The 18,789-nt window shown below is 43.7% G+C and overlaps 1 protein-coding gene across 16 annotated transcripts in view; it reads right to left on the reverse strand.

Annotated features, from left to right (window-relative positions):
- The window catches only part of add1 (adducin 1 (alpha)), a 39,603-nt gene that overhangs the window by 14,922 nt on the left and 5,892 nt on the right, over nucleotides 1-18,789 (reverse strand). For 12 of the 16 annotated variants that reach the window (XR_011520878.1, XM_070552359.1, XM_070552350.1 and 9 more), the window contains exons 2-12: nucleotides 14,101-14,308; nucleotides 13,181-13,343; nucleotides 12,822-12,973; nucleotides 10,788-10,868; nucleotides 10,472-10,621; nucleotides 10,250-10,393; nucleotides 10,072-10,170; nucleotides 8,146-8,319; nucleotides 5,539-5,889; nucleotides 1,157-1,252; nucleotides 476-568 (exon numbers count right to left, since the gene is read on the reverse strand). Coding sequence is in view for 15 of the 16 variants with exons in the window: in XM_070552359.1 (XP_070408460.1) it covers nucleotides 476-568; nucleotides 1,157-1,252; nucleotides 5,539-5,889; nucleotides 8,146-8,319; nucleotides 10,072-10,170; nucleotides 10,250-10,393; nucleotides 10,472-10,621; nucleotides 10,788-10,868; nucleotides 12,822-12,973; nucleotides 13,181-13,343; nucleotides 14,101-14,295 (1,698 nt within the window). In the remaining variant the exon portion in view is untranslated. The remainder of the gene's footprint in view (nucleotides 1-475; nucleotides 569-1,156; nucleotides 1,253-5,538; nucleotides 5,890-8,145; nucleotides 8,320-10,071; nucleotides 10,171-10,249; nucleotides 10,394-10,471; nucleotides 10,622-10,787; nucleotides 10,869-12,821; nucleotides 12,974-13,180; nucleotides 13,344-14,100; nucleotides 14,309-18,789) is intronic. The other 4 variants (XM_070552352.1, XM_070552351.1, XM_070552362.1 and 1 more) reach the window with 1 other exon arrangement.

An 18,789-nucleotide genomic window follows, 5' to 3' on the forward strand; every position in this document is an offset into this window, starting at 1 on the left:
GACAACAAGGCCAGGCTGCAAATTATGCTGTGAGGCGGCGAATCAAACAAATGAACAGAACAATGTATGAATATGGGTCGAGTGTGAGCTGGCAGGTTTGGAGGACAAAGCAAAGTTTCACTTTTTACTCACCTGTAACACTGACAATCTCTGTGATCAAAGAATAACGTCACAGTTACAAAGTCCCCCTGGCTTGGGCCAACATGGGGGACATGTTTTTCTTCTAATAGTAATCTTTCTCTATTACCTGATGTACAAGGGGTACATTTGTAAAGAAACAGCTCACTTTTTACTACATGTTTCAGAATATTCACACATTGCAGCATGTTGGTTTGAAGAGGAAGCTTCCAGACCTGGACCAAACTTTTAGAAGGATTTTACTGGTCTTGTTTCAACCTCAAGATGTTTCATGAGACACGTGTTCAACTCCAGGTGAGGATATTCTAGCAGCGTGGCACAAAGGTCACAGACTGACCTGGTTGAAGGTCCGTTCCACCGCGGTGCCAGCACACAGCAGCTGAGACTGGGGCCCAGCTGTCTTTATGTCCTGCAGGTTCTGCTCCCGAATCTATGAGAAGAGGGTAACTCGATGAAAACCATGGCAACCATCCTCATCGCTATAGGACAATACGAGTCAGTGAGGAGGGTGGATGAGGGAGATAGAGAAAGATACAGAGAGATATTGCGAGAGAGAGAGAGAGAGAGAGAGAGAGAGAGAGAGAGAGAGAGAGAGAGAGAGAGAGAGAGAGAGAAATTTGAGAGACAGAGATAGCAACATAGAGAGACCGAGAGATAGAGAGACAGAAATAGAAACAAACTTGGATACATTAGAGAGACTGAGATAGAGAGAGACAGAAAGATAGACACAGGGAGATGTAGAGAGACCGAGCTAGAGTGATAGACAGTTACACAGAGAGAGATAGAGGCAGACAGATGGAGAATGTGAGTATGTGAATATGAGAGCGCAAGTGTGACAGAGTGAGAGAGAGTACGACAGGAAATGAGTGAGTGTAAGTGAGTGAGTGAGTGAGTGAGTGAGTGAGTGAGTGAGTGAGTGAGAATGAAAGTGAGTGAATGGGTGAGAGAGAAAATCAGTGAGTGAGACAAAGTGAAGAGAGTGTGATGGAGTGAGTGAGTGAGACAGAGTGACTGATACCTTATTCCTCATTTCCAGGACTTCCTTTGGGTCGGTGTTCAGAGGGATGAACTGATTGACCGCTGCAGCTTGGCGGAGCCCATCTTCCTTTGTCCACTGTAAACGCCACATAAAGGGTTAACACAACACAGCTACAATCAGAGACACGAAGACCTCAAGCAAGAAAATGTGTAGACATAATACAATGCAGGCGTCACAATACAAGAGTCATGCAAAAATAAAAAGAACAAATTTGGATGGCTGTAAAAAAGAAAATTAAGAAAACCAAAAGTAATCCAATGATGAGCAGACGTGTTTGGGAGAGCTTGCCAGAGCTTCTTTTATGATTTTAAATATATCAATAACTTAAAGACTTTTCACACGTCAGTAAAACCTGTTCTTATTTTAATCGAAGTGTAGCAACTACGGACTTAGACAAGTCCATTCTTATGACAGTTTTAAATCATGAGAGATGTAGGTTTATGCAATCGGCTGGGGTCATTTACCATCAAATTTGTCAATAAAATGTTTTCATCACAACTATTGTGAAGACAATATGGAAGCATATTGCCATCAATGCAAGGAAAATTTAAGAAAGTATCTCGTAATGATGAGAATGTTTCTAGTCATTTCAAGATAAAAAACATGTTATATGAGAACTTATTTCATAAAAATTAGTATTTTGCTGTAGTGGTTACGGTAAAATGCCAACATCTCACAGGATACTAGAGGTGCTGGAAAAAAATAATCGATTCAAGTCTGAATCGGGATTCTTATTTATAAAGATTCAGAATCGATTCACAAAGATTCAGAATCGATTCCAGGAACTCAAATGTTTGGCATGTTACAGGTTTGAGATGCACTTTTGTATGTTTTTTTGGTCTTTGTTAGGAGAGTTAGTACTCCGTTTAATTTTGTGGTCCCATAAATTGAGATGATTTATGTTTGAATCTGCTGATAAGTGGAGACTAGAATGTAATTTTTTCCATACTCAGAAATTTGAGATATTCTCATATTTATTTTCTAAGTTGATAAATGAGTACTCAGGATTACTCATGTATTTATTTTAAGTTATTGATAAATGAGAGAAAACATTTTTCTTTGTAAGAAATCTGAGGCACTTTTTTTAAAACAGGTTGAGGACATGTAACTTGTTTCCACAGATACTTAAACAGTATTTGACCGTATTACTTTCAAAGCTACTGTTAGGAAACTAAAGATTTGTTATATTTTACAAGGTAAGCAAAAATAAATGTTGCCTTTTGGTCAAAAGATTGTTTCTGTTTACAGTTTTAGAATCACTTTATTTTACCTTGTAAATTAGCTGTTTTTAGCATGACCAGTTTAAAGTAAAATAAAAAATTTCCCATAGCTTTAACTAACTTGCACAACAAAGTAGTTAATCCTGGAACTGACACTCTTTGTTAATATTGATTGTGAATTGATTTAAATAAGAGAATCGATTCTGAATCAAATCGGCACCCCAAGAATGGGAATCGAATCAAATCATGAGTTGCTCTGAGATTCACATCCCTACAGGATACCTGAACCTCGTCTAGAAGAGATGAAGGATGAAGATGGAGTCAGAAGGAGCTCCTTAAACGCAATCTCTCTCTCTGTGTAAAAATCTGTTCGTCTGTTTCTCTGGACAACGCAGTGTGTGTGTGTGTGTGTGTGTGTGTGTGTGTGTGTGTGTGTGTGTGTAGAACTCAGTGGAGAGCTCTAGGGTGTGAAATTTGTTGAGTTATTTAAGCACTGATTGGTGTCCCCTTCCCCTCGCACTAAATGATTGGCTGTACGTACGACTTACGGAATGTTACCACGTTAAAAGTATTTCGGCAGTAAGAAACACAAATTTAATAACAAAACTGCTCAACCTGTGAAAGAACAGAATTGAAAAAGAGATGCAATATATTTTTGGCCGAGCGATATTGCCACAGATTTATTAAATCGGCAGGCACAGGAACCCGAGCAGATCTGGTGCCTACAATGCCAGAAAACTACATATGGCATTGTATTCCCTTGATGGAATTAACTCTAGGACCATCAAAGTCTGAGGAGTCACGCAGAGGTTGCATGCGTTCTGCTTCACAGGTAACGACATTTACCGTAATGTTTGTTTACACTAGCGACAGTCATAATATGGTGTAAAACTACCCTGAAATGTATGTACTGCCCCCTAGTGCCAGGAAACCACACACTGCCACTTTAAGCTACTCGCAGATGGAAAAATGTATTAATGAGTAAGAAGAAAACGCATTAAAACTTTATTTATAATTCTGAAAAATAATTTGTCATCATCATTGATGTTCTGTTAGAAAATGAATGTGAACATAAAGAATGACAAGACAGGAAAGGAGTGAGTGTTGGGTGGAGGCTGGGGGGCGGTGGGAAGGGGAGTCTGAGATGGCCAGGACAAGGAGGCTGGCTTACGAAGCGAGGGTGGCAGTGAGAGGTGAGCTAGCATCACCAAAGTCATTTTCCAACAAGGACAACAGAGATAAGAGGAACACACCCAGGAACACTAGGCCATGTTGGAACAAAAAGAAAAGAGCCGTTTTCAAAACACTACAAATTAGAGCCCACGTCCTTTTACTGTCTCAATGTGGCTTTTTTATTACAAAGACGTGTTTTTGTAAACCTGGTAATGCTCAGCGTGACTGAAGTCAGATCTTCACCAATTCCTCCAATTAAACTGAGAATCTCCCTGTTTTACAGGGACGTGGCAGTGAAAGCAGAAGCTCATGACTTCATTACGGTGTTGACTCCGAGTTTAGCAGTTAGCTGCCAAACTGGGAGCTAAATGAGAAGAGGGAAGCGTTGGATGGGAATAGCAGTAGCGGGGCTGGGTTGGGTTTGCTGGACATGAGATGAACACGTAAACACGATATACTCACTGAGAAAGAGTCTCACAACAAAACACTTCCTACTTTCCCAACAGGAGATAATTGATTTTAAAAGTCAGATCAAAATTTCAGAAGTTTTTTTTCTTCCTTTAAACAAAAATCCACTCATGCAGGCATTAAAAGAGTTTAAAGCCACTTTGGAAACAAAACTGAAGCCAGAAATTAGAAGAAAAAATAGCAAGAGGCACACGAGCTAATTTAGAGGAAAATTAAAATCAAAGCAAGCTGCAGAACTCTTGCAATGCAAAAGAGGGTTAATTTGCTGTTATTTGTAATACTTAACTTGTTTGTCACGCTATTCTGAAATACATCCTACAAGACATGCTACTTTACATTTCTGGATCAGTAGCCACTAATCTTGAATTTCTTTGGCCGACTTTTTTTAAGCAAAAGAGTAAGCCAACATCAAAATGCAAACGGCACAAACTAAGTGTTTAAGGGGGTGGTGAGCAGCAACATCATATTCATCTAGAGACTCATGCCACACCCCTGCTGCTCGCTCCTCTGGGAAAAACATCAACACAAACAATGCATTTTACTACAACACATGCAAGTGGTGGGAGGGGGTGCATGCTCTGGGCAGGGGGCCTGGCATCGTGAAGCTTTAGGAGATCAGGAGAATGTAGAAAACGCCATAAAAGAGAAACAGTGGAGGCTTCTTGGCGTCTGAGTCAAAAAGGCAGAAAACAGGCCTTGGGGAAGCTTAGATGCTTCTGTAACCCCCAAATTCCACTACCTCCGCTCCGGTCCGCCCCCGCCTTCCGCAGCCGCTCGCTTCCGAACTCAATTTTTACTGGTACCCGCTCTACAACGGCTCCGCTCCGGTGCGGAGACCTGAGGTGGGCAAACAAGCATGCGCGGGATTTTCGAGATCTTGCGTTACAGTCCGAGCAATAAACGCGGAAGTTAGATCCAAACACCCGTTGTGTGGGAGAAGCATCGAAATGAACTGTTTAATCTGCTCATCATTTGTGTTGAGAGATCAGCAGTGTTTGGATCAACAAAGTGTGTCTACTTTGATAGTGGAAACTGTATTTATGGCTTATTTTTGTGCATTAAACTTCAGCCGCCATTGATAGTTGTTAAAAGTTGTTAAACCTGTGCATATGAAACAAAAAACGCCTTTTGTTTATCGATTTATTGTGAAATTACGGAAGTTGTGCTTGCTCCCTTTCCTGTTGGGCGGTTGTGATTCCTGTCCATTGACTGCGGAGGTGCTCCGGCGTCCGGCAAAAAAAGGATCGATTCCATTTTTGCCGGACGCCGGAACAGAGGGCGGCGCACTGCGGCAGTAGTGGAATTGCTCTGATTGACTACAACGGAACCGATTTTGCTCCGGAGTTCGTGCCGGAGCGGAGCGGAGGTAGTGGAATTTGGGGGTTAATGTAAAAAGAAAATTCTATTTGAACATCTCCAAACACCCAAGATGCCGAGCACCGACCCATTTCCATCAACAAGGTAGCTATAAATACAATGAACAATAAGGTAGGCACAGACCAAGCAGTTGGTTATACAGCTTGGCACGCAGACACCGGACGAGAGAGACTGCAGCAAGGGTTTGACGTGATCGTGTGTTATGTTCGTCCACACCTTAGGCTTCGACTTGGGGCTGCTGCTGTCGGGCCCATCGTCATAGGGCTCATCGGGCCGGCCGCCGGCATTCAGCCAGCGGGTGTTGTCGCGCTGGCCGCGCTGGAAGCTGTGTTTCAGTGGGGAGCGAGCACCTGAGTCACTGTCCTCCCCGTAGGAGTAACTCCCGTGGGCTGAGGAGGTGAGCTCCGCATCACTGTACTTTTTACCTTTGTCTCTCAGAGCCGGGCAGCGGTAAGGGTAGCCCGTCCTGTAGCCCTGGAAACAGAAATTCATCCAAGATTAGAGATTTCTTTTTCTTATTTGGTGTATAGAAAGTGATTTTTATCACACTCATTACTCTTGCTGCTGTCCTGATGTGCCACTTTTATCTTCGAGTGCCTGCCATTTATCACTCAAGCTCACCTTACATTTCTGAGCTGTATCATTGTTGGTTAGAAACGCATCAAAACACCCGAGGAACTATTGTTTAATAAAGACAAATAACACCACGTTTTTCAACACATTTGCAGTGGTCTCTAGTATAAATGAATGCTTTGTGAGTCAATCTCTGTGGAAAAGAAGCTCTGGTGCTCCTGTTTCAGGAAGTAGAAGTAAGCCAGAGCAGAGGGGGGCAGAAAAACACAGAAATTGGAGTCTTATTTCCCGATATTCACACATCTCGCCTCTACCCCTAACTCTGCTTTGCAACATGGATGTTTTATCTCTACAAATAACACAAACCTGAAGGGGTTCTGCTATGCTGTTGAGCTGCTGATGCTAACGGTTAGTTTCTACTAGCCAAGACATTCTCTACTGTTTCCTGGACGCTAAACCAACAACAGCCTTCCCAATTGTGAGCCATGATAGGAGAGTCTGTGAATGCTAATTTTCAATGTAACGTGCAAATGGCTTTTCTAATATGAGTTTTTCCCAGTCTATCAACAGCTAATGCAGGAAATCGGGGTAGAAGACCATTTTCATCTTTACCCTGCATGTGTAACTAAAAGTAACCGATCATAGGTTTGGCACCCATCTGCTACAGTCATCGTGTCCTTAGGCAAGACACTTAACCCACCTTGCCTGCTGGTGGTGGTGGTTGGAGGGAGCGGTGGCGCCTGTGCTTGGCAGCCTCGCCACCGTCAGTGTGCCCCAGATCGGCTGCGGCTAAATTGTAGAGCATCAGTGAGTGAATGTATGAGTGCATGTGGGTGATCCATTGTGTTGTAAAGTGCCTAAGGAGGTTGTAGAACGCTAAAAGGAGCTATATTAAAAATAAGCCATTTACCATTATACTTCATAAATAACTAGTAAAAAATGAGTTCTCAATGAACTTGCTCTTAAAGAACAGGGGCCTCATTTATCAAGCTTGCTTACGCACAAAACAGGGTCGGAAAACTGCGTAAGCAACTTTCTATGCAAACTTTGGGATTTATGAAAGAAAACTTAGCAGAAAAATGTGCGCAACTTTAAGTTGACTAAGGACCTTGCTTACACACATTTTGGACATGGAGAGCACCTATAGTGCTGCTGCTGAGAAGGATAAAATAATGAAATCCTGGAGCATGATCACTTGTACTGCTTCGTTTTCACACAGAACAAGACCCCCCACACACACTCACACACAGCTTGAAGCGCAGAATACAGAATGCTGAATATCAGTAGGGGGAGAGATTGAGACGGAATGTCATGCGTCTGTGACAGTGTGTGTCCTGTCACTGTGACCCGATTGATCATACGCCCTGGCTACTTGTACAAGGGAGATCTCTGTTTGGGTGACTGGTTAGCACGCATGACTTTCACCCGGGAGTCTGGGGATTGAATCCTGATTGGACCATTTTTTTTATATCCGCCACAGATCTCTCTGAAGAATTCACAACATTGACAGCTTCAGCAACGCTGTGCCACTCCGTGGATTTTCTCTTATTTGTTTTGCAAAAGCACTTTCTTTCATTTCTCCACCTCACCCACAAGTACCTCAATTTCTGCTTCTGTGAAATTGTGCTTCCTTGATCTGCCTTGATCTACGGTCGCCATGTCATTGGCGGAGTGCTGCAACAGCCGGCTTATGTATATGCATGAGATCCACAAGGCACTTTGCACTGACTATTTATGGCAGTAAGTGGGCGTGGTGAGGGCGGGATGTGACTAAAATGCAGCTGAGAAACTTTCTCGTTAGTCTCCGATTTATGAAGATTGCGTGCAGCTGTGTGTACTCTATGTTTGATAGATCACAAACCTACTTGGCGTAAGTACATATTTTTGCTGAGCTTAAGTACGGTTTTAGTAAGGATTCTATGCAATGTTTGATAAATGAGACCCCCCAGGACTGCAGCAGTTTAGGTGAGATGAAAAAACTATTTTCATTTTCCGTAAATTTGCTTTTAAGGCAGCACAATAATTTACACATAAACCTCTAAAAAAAATTTCTAAAGAACAAACTAAATTAATTAATCTAGTGACAAAGTCTCAGTTTTCTCCCACAACCATTCCCACCTTGATAACTGCATACTAAGCCATCATTTATGACCATACCAAATTGTCGAGCATCCTCATGAGAGCCTCAAACTCCTGCTCCCCGACTTGCCACTTGGGGTGTGTTGAGGACCCATCACCTGCAGGCTCAGGGACCCGGGGACGGGACTTATACTTTGCAGGGTCCAGCATCACCAGATTATCTGGACCTCCAGCGCTGGCCAGTGTTCGCACCTGGAAAACATCCAGGACGCACACAAACAAAGAAACCACACACGTCAAGAACAGCAAAGGGGAAAGGTGCGGAAAAACAGCGCAAACACGGACGGACAGGATGCAAACATAAACATGAAAACAGAAATACAGATGAGAAGAGACAAAAGGTAGAGGTTGTGAAAAACGTAGTACAGGGGCGGACATCAACTTCAAAACCAACCGGCCAGCCGGGCCGGTAACTCTGAATATTTACCGGCCCCGCCAAGAATCTACCGGCCCCGCTGGTCAGCTGCCAAAACGAGTCAAAATAACAACTGAACTGTTTTAAATGTAATAAACCTTTATTTTGTACACATTCACAAACATAATAACGTATTCAAGTTTGAATTTGTTTGTTCCCTCAACAAAATTCGATTGTGTCGTCGCATACTTCCGGCATACAACGCAGTGCATCACCAACTCCGCTTTGCTGTATTCGAGCCTTTGGCTGTGTTCCAGATAAGCCAGTTCTGCGCAGATTAGACCACCGGTGATCGGCGAGCAGTGCATGCCGGTTAGATTTGTGTCCGACTTGACGCCGACTTGCTCTGACGTCATGCATACGTAGGCAACGATAACCTCGTGAGATCAAGGCGGCCGCAGATTTTGGAACAAGGCACTGCAGTTGCTCTCCCTCGGCTGCTAAACCTAGGGGATGACGGGAAACGCCTGGCTCTCACCTGATCTAAGATCTGATTGGTTCACATTTTGATCCAAACATCCGGTGGTAGAACATGAAATGTTAGTTGGTCACATGTATTCTGTAAATCATGTTATGTTGATGATGACAACAATATAGGCCATAAAGACAAATGTGTTTTGTGTTCTTTTATCACGTTTCCTATGAGCACACTAAACCTACAGCTGATAACCTTTACTTATTATTACAGTCATGTCTACATATACAATATATGATATCCACAAGCATGTGAGGATGTGTTTCAGCTGCTAACAGGCACCAGAATTAAAATAGAAAATTGAACAAGTGTGAACGCTAACGCGATATCTTCAGCCATCGTCACCCCCGAGCTACACATGTAGGGAAATTGTGTCCGACTTAAACGCCGGCTTTCAGCCACTCCCCCTGCTGCTTCCGTCTGCTCTCGTCTGTTTTCCAGGCGAGGCGCTGCTCAACTCGAGCACGGCCATTCTCTGCGCCTCCCGTCTTCTTTAAACCACCAAGAATCATTCCACCTACGCACATGCTTCTCTGCTTCATACCGTTTCGAACTGTCTTGCTTCTCCTCACCAGTTTTAAAGCGTTTTGCCGGAGATTTCATCAAGAAATCCCATCCCTGTGGTGGCGCGATCTTCCTGCGTGCTTGTGTGTTTCTAGCGTGGTTCCACTTCGTCTTTTATAGTGAACTTATAGTTCACGTGACTATAACTAGACTCGTGCAGTACGTGCACGAATCGTACAAGTGCAGTAAGTGGCTAGAGGCGCGCAGGTTCACGAGCGCCAAACGAAAACGGCAGCTTCCTACAGGGCGGGGCCATGATGTAGGTGAAACCAGTGTATAAATGACAAACAAGGCTTGGGCGCCACCCGGGCGGTAAGTCGTCAAGTATTTACTGCCCGACGAGAAAATTTATCGCCATTGGCGCTCGGGCGCATTAAAGGTCCACCGCTGAATGTAGACAAACATGGTGGCAAATAAAACCCAAATTGTTTGAGAAGATTTAGCATATTTCAAAGGAAGTAGCCTTCCTAAAAGCACGCTTGTGTCCTACCTGGATCTCACAGGCAGTCACCAGGTTGTGGATGTAATAAAAAGCCTCTTCCACTGTTTCTCCTACTGACAACAAGCCGTGGTTTCTTAGGATCAGAACCTGAAACAGAATACATATCCTGAGTTACAACGATAATGTTTACCTTCTTTCATTTCTCTTCTTCACACGGTCCTCTTACTTTGCTTGTTGGCCCAAGATTCTTCTGGATTAGAGCCCTTTCTTCATTGTCTACCAGAATGCCGTGGTAGTCGTGATATCTCACCTCCCCCAGGGACAGTGCCTCGGGTGAGATGGGCAGCAGCCCGCACTTCATGGCTGAAACCTGGAACCAAAATGAAACAAGATCATGATACGTTTGCCCGAGCTTTGGTCACACTCTAGATCTGGTAACAGCACTTACTGCAGCGCCTGCAGCTGTGTGTATGTGTACAACACACTTGACGTCAGGCCTTGCGGCATAAATGGCTGAGTGGAGGGTGAAACCGGCCTGGTTGACTCCAAGGTTGGTGCTTCCTCGGTCCACGATCTCACCATCAAGGTTTATCTTCACCTGAGGGGCGTGACACAAAAAGGGTTCAATCACAGCCGCAGTCGGCACCTTTTTGTGTTTATTTCCAAATCAAATTTTAGGAAGAGGGGGGGGGAATAACATAACTAAATGGTAGAAAAGCGGGGCAGTTTAACAGTTAAGACATTTGATCACAAAAGATTCTTACCAGACTAGAGGCTGTTACTTCACTGTACAGAAGCCCAAAGGGGACAATAAGGAAGCGCTCCTGGTCTGAATTCAGCCTCACCTGCAGATCAAGAAGAGAATAATCACTTTGTTTTGTATAAAAATGCAAATCAATTAGAAGTTTCCTTAACATAATAAACTACAAAGTAGAATCAAAGTTCCTGAAAAAGTAGTCAACTACTTTTTGAAATTATGCAATTCAAAGATCCAACCCCCTTTTCTCCAGGCTTCTCCACTAAGACACGTGTCCAGAAGGCACTCTAAGCTTTTATGTTTTAGACCAGTTGTTGGCACCTTTTCTGCCATAATTCCTAATGTTAAGCATATACGCAACAATTTAGCATGCTAGCTAATAGTTTGGAGTAACCCCCAAATTCCACTACCTCCGCTCCGGTCCGCCCCCGCCTTCCGCAGCCGCTCGCTTCCGAACTCAATTTTTACTGGTACCCGCTCTACAACGGCTCCGCTCCGGTGCGGAGACCTGAGGTGGGCAAACAAGCATGCGCGGGATTTTCGAGATCTTGCAATACAGTCCCAGCAATAAACGCGGAAGTTAGATCCAAACACCCGTTGTGTGGGAGAAGCATCGAAATGAACTGTTTAATCTGCCCATCATTTGTGTTGAGAGATCAGCAGTGTTTGGATCAACAAAGTGTGACTACTTTGATAGTGGAAACTGTATTTATGGCTTACTTTTGTGCATTTAAACTTCAGTCGCCATTGATAGTTGTTAAAAGTTGTTAAACCTGTGCATATGAAACAAAAAACGCCTTTTGTTTATCGATTTAGTGTGAAAAACGGAAGTTGTGCTTGCTCCTTTTCCTGTTGGGCTGTTGTGATTTCTGTCCATTTACTGCGGAGGTGCTCCGGCGTCCGGCAAAAATAGGATCGATTATATTTTTGCCGGCCGCCGGAACAGAGGGCGGCACACTGCGCCGCCCTGCCAGAGCACGGCCGCAGTAGTGGAATTGCTCTGATTGACTACAACGGGACCGATTTTGCTCCGGCGTTCGTGTCGGAGCGGAGGTAGTGGAATTTGGGGGGTAATGGGTCTCTGATGAAAACCACAAGAGGGTTCGAAACTGTCAGCAAGGTAAAAAAATAAATAAATAAAACACCTTTCCTGTATTAAAAAAAAAAGAACATAGAAATGCAATCAGAAGAAACACACAGAAGGAATATACAAAAGAAATTTGGAGTTTTAATGGTGAGAAATTAGGGAAATTATAGCTTTCTTGGTTTATTCTCATCGTAGCTCATCCCTACCAGTGTGTGAATGTGTGTGTGAATGGGTGAATGACGGGTTGTGTTGTAAAGTGCCTTGAGGGGTTCCAGGACTCTAGAAGGCCCTACAAAGAATACAGGCCATTTACCATTCTCAACACAATACAAATCACACTAGCTCAGCGCCAACAACAATCTGGGAAAACCCCACGAACAGGTCAGAACTTCCAGAACCCACCCAGATTCGACTCTACCAGCCAACAGAGGACACGCTGCATCCACAGACAACAGATCCATCACCTAAACATTTTACAACAAGAACAGAACCAAACTCTAAACAGAACATATTTACAACTTGAAAACGGAACAGAACACTCCGCCCGAAAGACTAGACAGCTCGGCTCTGACTTCACTTCCTGTTCAGCTGCTCCAAGAGGGAAACGTGCTACTGGTGAACATAGAGGGGTATGCACGGGGGCTGGGGAGTGTCAATGTGCTGCAGTTTGAATGGATGCTTCGCAATCCTGTCATTAAGACCTGGGCATTCATGATGATTGGATGAGCTTATTTTAGAGGCAATTAAAATTATTAATTTATTTTTTAAATATTGGTTCCCATGGGTATGTGAAGAGCTTCTCAAGCAATATGACAAAAATTGCTCCAGAAAAACATCCTACTGCACTTTTAACAATAAGTCTAAAATCCCTGCTAGAATTGTAGCTTTAACATATGCTGAAGGACAAAGAAACGTTAAGATACGATAACATATTAATCAGAAGGATGGGCTTACAGTGAGGTGGTTGTAGATAAGCTCAGACCAGCCAAACAAGTCAGAGAGACGATAAAAAGCAGCCAGTTTGCAGCGAAGCAGCTTCTCGCCCTTTTCATAGGAAATGGAGTCTGAACCTCGCAGATCATTGACAGGAGTCACCATCCCCAAACCTGAGGGACAGAATTAATAAAAGTTGTTTTAAATCACACATTTATGTTCCTCATCAACAAGACAGAACGTTTAGAAATATTCTGCTTATGAATAAAGCCTCTGTGGTGAAATCAGCTCCGGCATACGCTGCATTACTCATCCTGAGAGTAGACAAAGCAGAGCTGAGGTCAGCAAGGTCACACATGCTTATTGTTCTTTCTACTTACTCATGTTGAGTGCAGCCATGCCTCCTTGTGGTGCAGCCGGATACATGGAAGGCATGCTGGTGGTCATGAAGTCAGCAATCTGCTGCAGTGCCAGCAGGCTCGTGGGCGTCTTCCCCTTCTTCAGCTGGTCATGGATCATGGTCTCCAGCTCTTCACAGAACGCCTGTCAGTCAGAATAAGCAAGAAAACACAAATATGCTCATCGCAAGCTGGTTTTCACATTTCTAATGAAAGTGGTCATTTTTAAAGAGTCAGTCCAGTGTTTTACAACAGACCACTGAGCATTCAGCTGGTCGACATTATACTGTTTATACTGGGTCAGTTATGTGATATTAGAAAAGGCTGCTTACTTTATTCAACACAGAATCATAAACGATGTTTTGAAATGTTAATGTATTGCTTTCATTTAGGATTGGGCGATTTATATACATTTTCCCACCGTCAATCGTCAGTCCAAGAAATGACGATGGGCAATTTATTCGTGCATGTAACATCATGATGCACGGACTGATTCGCGAATACAGAAGTCCAAAAACAGAATATTTTTTCATAGAAATGCAACGCAAATGTTTGCTGGAAGAGAAATTTTCATTTTTATTTTTGTAGTTTTGCATTTATAGTTTGGTAGACTTGCGTATAAATGGCACGTATTAACATAGTTAAAGTGTTCCCCTGTTGTCCAACGCTAATGGAGATCTTTTCTTGATCACAGATTGCGATGTTCTCTCTGCGTAACGTCTAAAACATCTGTCATTGACAAACTAACTCACGGGAAAACAAACATATCACCTCTTGTAAAAACAACCGTAATGGCTCAGCCCATTGCCGATGGTTGAATAATTCTTCCCATCACCCAACCCTACTTTCATTAAAACCAAACAGTATTTTAGTGAGTTTGTCCAGAGAAGAGGTCTGCTGACCGGGCTCTGTAGTATCATGGACACCCTCTTCCTCTGCTCCATCATGTTGAAGTCCTGTCTCAGGTCAGGAGCCATATTCCTCTCTCTCTGGTACTCTGGACTGCTCTCGTCCACCCGGTCAAAATAGCGCTCCTTGTGTGGGGCTGTGGTGGGAGGGGGAGCCGTCACCACACCGGCACCTGACTCTCCGTTCATCTTGAGTGGCGTCCTACAACAGAGACAGAAAGACAAATACATTTATGATAGGGCTGCACGATATTAGGAAAACCTGCAATATTCGATGACAGTGATTAATATTGCGATGACGATATTACTTGCGGTAAGTAAAAACTTAACTCAGAAACTAAAATAATCAAAAACAAAGAAATAAAAAAGTAATAAAAATGAGAAAAGCAAAAGATGTGAAAAGGAAAGGGAAAAAGAAAATAAACAAGAAAAGGCAATCAGTGGATCCCAGGAAAAGCAGTATCAGCAGAAAGAGCAGAACTAAGCTAACTCAGGTGTTTGTTAACCATCAAAATTAAGGGCCGTCCGCCTTGGGGGCGGGACTCTAACGTATGAGAACCCACCCAATTGGCCAAATGGGTGAAGAGCTCCATTTAATTTGCTAAAAAATGTAATACTTTCGTTTGATTGACAGAATGCATTATGTGTAGTAAACATTTGAGCTGACCATTCATTATGATATTTATCTGTTCTTTGCAATATGCGTATTGTGCATGTTGATATCGCGATAACGATATATTTACGATAGATTGTGCAGCCCTAGCTTCTGATGGTCGGGAAACAAGCGGCACCAATGACTTCACAAATCTAGATTCAATTCAATAATACTTTAATCCCAGAGGGAAATTAGGAGTTTCAGTACACACAATTCTAAGATCAGACATACATGCATACATACATACATACATACATACATGACAAGAATTGGTGACTGTGATCACTCGCAACCCGAGTTAGGCTACCATAATAGATCAAGAGGGTTTATATGAGGACAGAGTCGGGGGGAGGGAAAAAATGGCACTTCAGAGTTACTCTCACCTGAGGGTAGCTTTGCTATGCAAAAAAACACCTCAAACAGATATGCACACACTTAAGACTTTACACAACATATGTGTCCACAAGGTGGGGAGGTAGGGTTGGGACTCTCCTCACTTCGGTGCAGCCGCATGGAGCAGCACTTATCACCTCCGTTTGGACGGGGGGGGGGTATTAATGGGTTGGAGAGCACAGTGGCTCCTGGATATGGTTCAATGGCCATCACAGGTCACAGTCCCACCCAGGCTGGGAGAGGGAGAAAGAGTTGCCTAGCGACGGCAGCATTCCACATTTCTTCTGAGGGGGAGTTTTTACTTCAGCCTCACAGGCTCAAGGGCACCAGATTCAGATAAGGAATGTTTTGGGGACAGACAGAGATAATTTCCTCTCTGCCTTAGAGTTCTGTTGGTCATCAACCCCTCTAGATCCAATAATGGCATAATTAATCTATCCCAATCCATGCTAATCTGTCCACAACTCTGTCCTTGATTAAATCCACCTTCTGTGTCAGAGCCTGAATCTCAGCCAAAGTTCCAAGTTTACGACTCATCTCGACAATTATATGAGTTTGTGCGTTCACAGCGCGATGCATTCCATCCCTGAGCTCCGGGATTGAGCCAATATTCCTCGAAAGCTCGGTCATTTTCCGGTAAGCCAGGTAACCGCTCAGGCCAAACAGCAGGAATCCTGACACCAAAACCACGAATATCCAGACATCTTCAGAATCCTCTACAGACAGTTGAGAGAGGCATATCAGGTTCCACTGTAGAGCCCTGCACGGGCCTAAAATCTGAGCCCATGTCCGGCCCGGCCCGAGGGGGTGGAGCCCCAGCCCGACCCGGTCCGAAAAGGTTTTCAGGATTCTCTGGCCCGACCCGAGCCAGACTTTTTTTAACCAACTAAATGAAAACAAAAGTGCGTCAATCCTGACCAATGTGTTAAAAGACAGGCAGGATTCGATCAATTTGTTTTTCCCTCATTTACCGTCACGGAGATGGCGGTGCACTGGCTCTGGTGGTAATCAAGTAAAATTTTATCTCTTTCCAACAATTTTCACAAGAAAACAAAACAGTCAAAAGCAGGGCTTGTGTTGACCGGATAGTTCCCGTATTTGACCGTTTATTTTGACGGAGAAAGAATAGAAAGAATTACCCCGACGCATGCAGACGAACTGACATTTTATTCTACGCACATCGCAGATGTTGCTAAATCACCCAAGAAAAGATTCCCATCTGAACATCTGAGCTGGACACTGCTCAGCGCAGCTCGCTGTCAGCGCATATGTGCACAGCGAGCTGAAGTTGTGGAGATTGGCTTGGAGCACGTCGCAGAACCAGAGCGCATGCGGGAAGGTTCCTCCCACTGAAGCAAGTGTTTTCCAAACCCTGTCTCTCAGAGAGACTTGTTACTTATAAAATGTTCCCTGATTATGAAACTTTGGCTGAATAGTGCTTGTTCCTGTCTCCAATGTGGCAACGCATCCAGGAGCCGTCTGAGGAGAAGCCCAGAATCTCACATCCTCTTCAGCTCAGAAAGCGCATATGATTACGCACAAGCGTGACCCATCAACCCGGTCTCACACTAAGACTTGGTTGGGCCTGTTCAGGTTCACGCAGACAATCTTTACATAAAATTGACTTACAGATATAAAATTAATTCAGTAAAATATAAAGCATTTTATTTATATATCCATTCATTATTTTACAAGCACAGAGAGCCGCATCAGATTCAGATCAGCGGGAAGATTCCTCCGACTGAATTCAGTCGGAGGAATCTTCCTGCATGCGCTCTGGTTCTGCGACGCGCTCCAAGCCCCTCTCCACATCTTCAGCTCGCTGTGCACATATGCGCTGACAGCGAGCTGCGCTGAGCAGTGTCCAGCTCAGATGTTCAGATGGGAATCTTTTCTTGAGCGATTTAGCTACATCTGCGATGTGCGTAGAATAAAGTGTCAGTTCGTCTGCATGCGTCGGGGTAATTCTTTCTCCGTCAAAATGAACTGTCATATACGGGAACTGTCCGGTCAACACAAGCCCTGCTTTTAACTGTTTTGTTTTCTTGTGAAAATAGATAAAATTAAACTTGATTAACACCAGAGACAATGCGCACTGCGCCGTTATCTCCGTCACTGTAAATGAGGGGAAAACAAAATGATCGGATTCTTTTCTGACCTTCCCCACCTACAAAGTTTAATTACAACAATCAAACATGACAGAGCCTGGATTTGTATTCTGAACAGTCTAAACATGTTTTAAAAAGAAACGTATGACAAAAGTGGCACCTGCTCAGTAAAACCACCAACAGGGTGAAAAATATCAAAATATTGTAGGCAGAGACGGGCTACAACTTCTGGATCCACTTTATATAAATCGTTTAATTGATTATCTTTTTATGAAAGATAACTTTGACGTACACGAGCGACCGGTACTGGCTGCTGTCACCCGTTGTGAGCAGCGCTCTGCTGTCTGAGGGTAGGCCCCGCCCACAACGCCGTGGCTGCTGTGGCTCCCAGTGTTTTCTTTACTGTGGGAAACGGGTAATAATGGCTCTTTGATGGGAACAGGTTGCCGAACCCTGGTTTAAGTGTTTCTAATTTTTTTTATGATTTTGATTAAAAATAAAGGCGACCAGCCCGGCCCAAGGTAATTACACAGTCGTTGGCCCGTAGCCCGACCCGAGGGCCGTCGGGCCGGGCCAACCCGAGGGCCTAGGCCCTAGGGCTTCAGTGCAGGGCTCTATTCCACTGTTTCCAGGAGTCCATGATATACTCAGCTGGCTCTGTCCCAGAGGGGCATCCGGGAGCCCCTTCTCCCGTTTTCATCATTGAAAAAATGTTGTCAATCGCGTTGAGTGACCAGCTGACCAGATCCATTTTTAATCATTTCCAGGTTCCAGAAAAAATTGCAGAAGCGCCGTACACACAAGACAGGATAAAGAGCCTTGGGATAAGAGGGAGGGAGAGGAGAAAAAAGCGTCTGTACTCTCCAAGAGCCGGAAGACAACAGCAAAAAAAATAAAATAAATAATTAAAAAATCTGCTCATATTTTTGGTTGTGATTCTCGACTTTACACAATACAATAGATTATTCGGTCTCTTCAGTGATTGCATAAAATTTATCTCCTGAGACCCTGTGTCCATAGAAGGACACTGGCTTATTGCACTCCAATATTTTATTCTCTTCAACTTAGATATTTTATCATGACCACCGCTGTGCTTTCCTCATTTGAATTTAACAGGTGGCGCCTCGGCCCTCCACGTGAACAATCCTTGCACCATGTGCATGCTGAATCGTAGAGAGATCCATACAGACCACAGATCAATGATGATCAATTGCACCCTGTGTGTGTGTGTGTGTGTGTGTGTGTGTGTGTGTGTGTGTGTGTGTGTGTGTGTGTGTGTGTGTGTGTGTGTGTGTGTGTGTGTGTGTGTGTGTGTGTGTGTGACAGTATATAAAATTTATGGGGGGTTTTCTGTACCACCCAGCCCTATAAGGCATTCATTCTTATGAGACCAGAGTAGATTATTTATTGAAAAATCTACTGAGCTTTAAAAACATTGAAAAACATCAACTGGCAAAAAAGAATCTCTTCTTGGTGAATAAATAACAAACCAGAAAGCCAATTACAAAGCCCTCTCACTCCCCTTCT

The sequence above is a fragment of the Nothobranchius furzeri genome, chromosome 6, assembly GCF_043380555.1.
Source record: "Nothobranchius furzeri strain GRZ-AD chromosome 6, NfurGRZ-RIMD1, whole genome shotgun sequence".
NCBI classification, from domain to species: domain Eukaryota; kingdom Metazoa; phylum Chordata; class Actinopteri; order Cyprinodontiformes; family Nothobranchiidae; genus Nothobranchius; species Nothobranchius furzeri.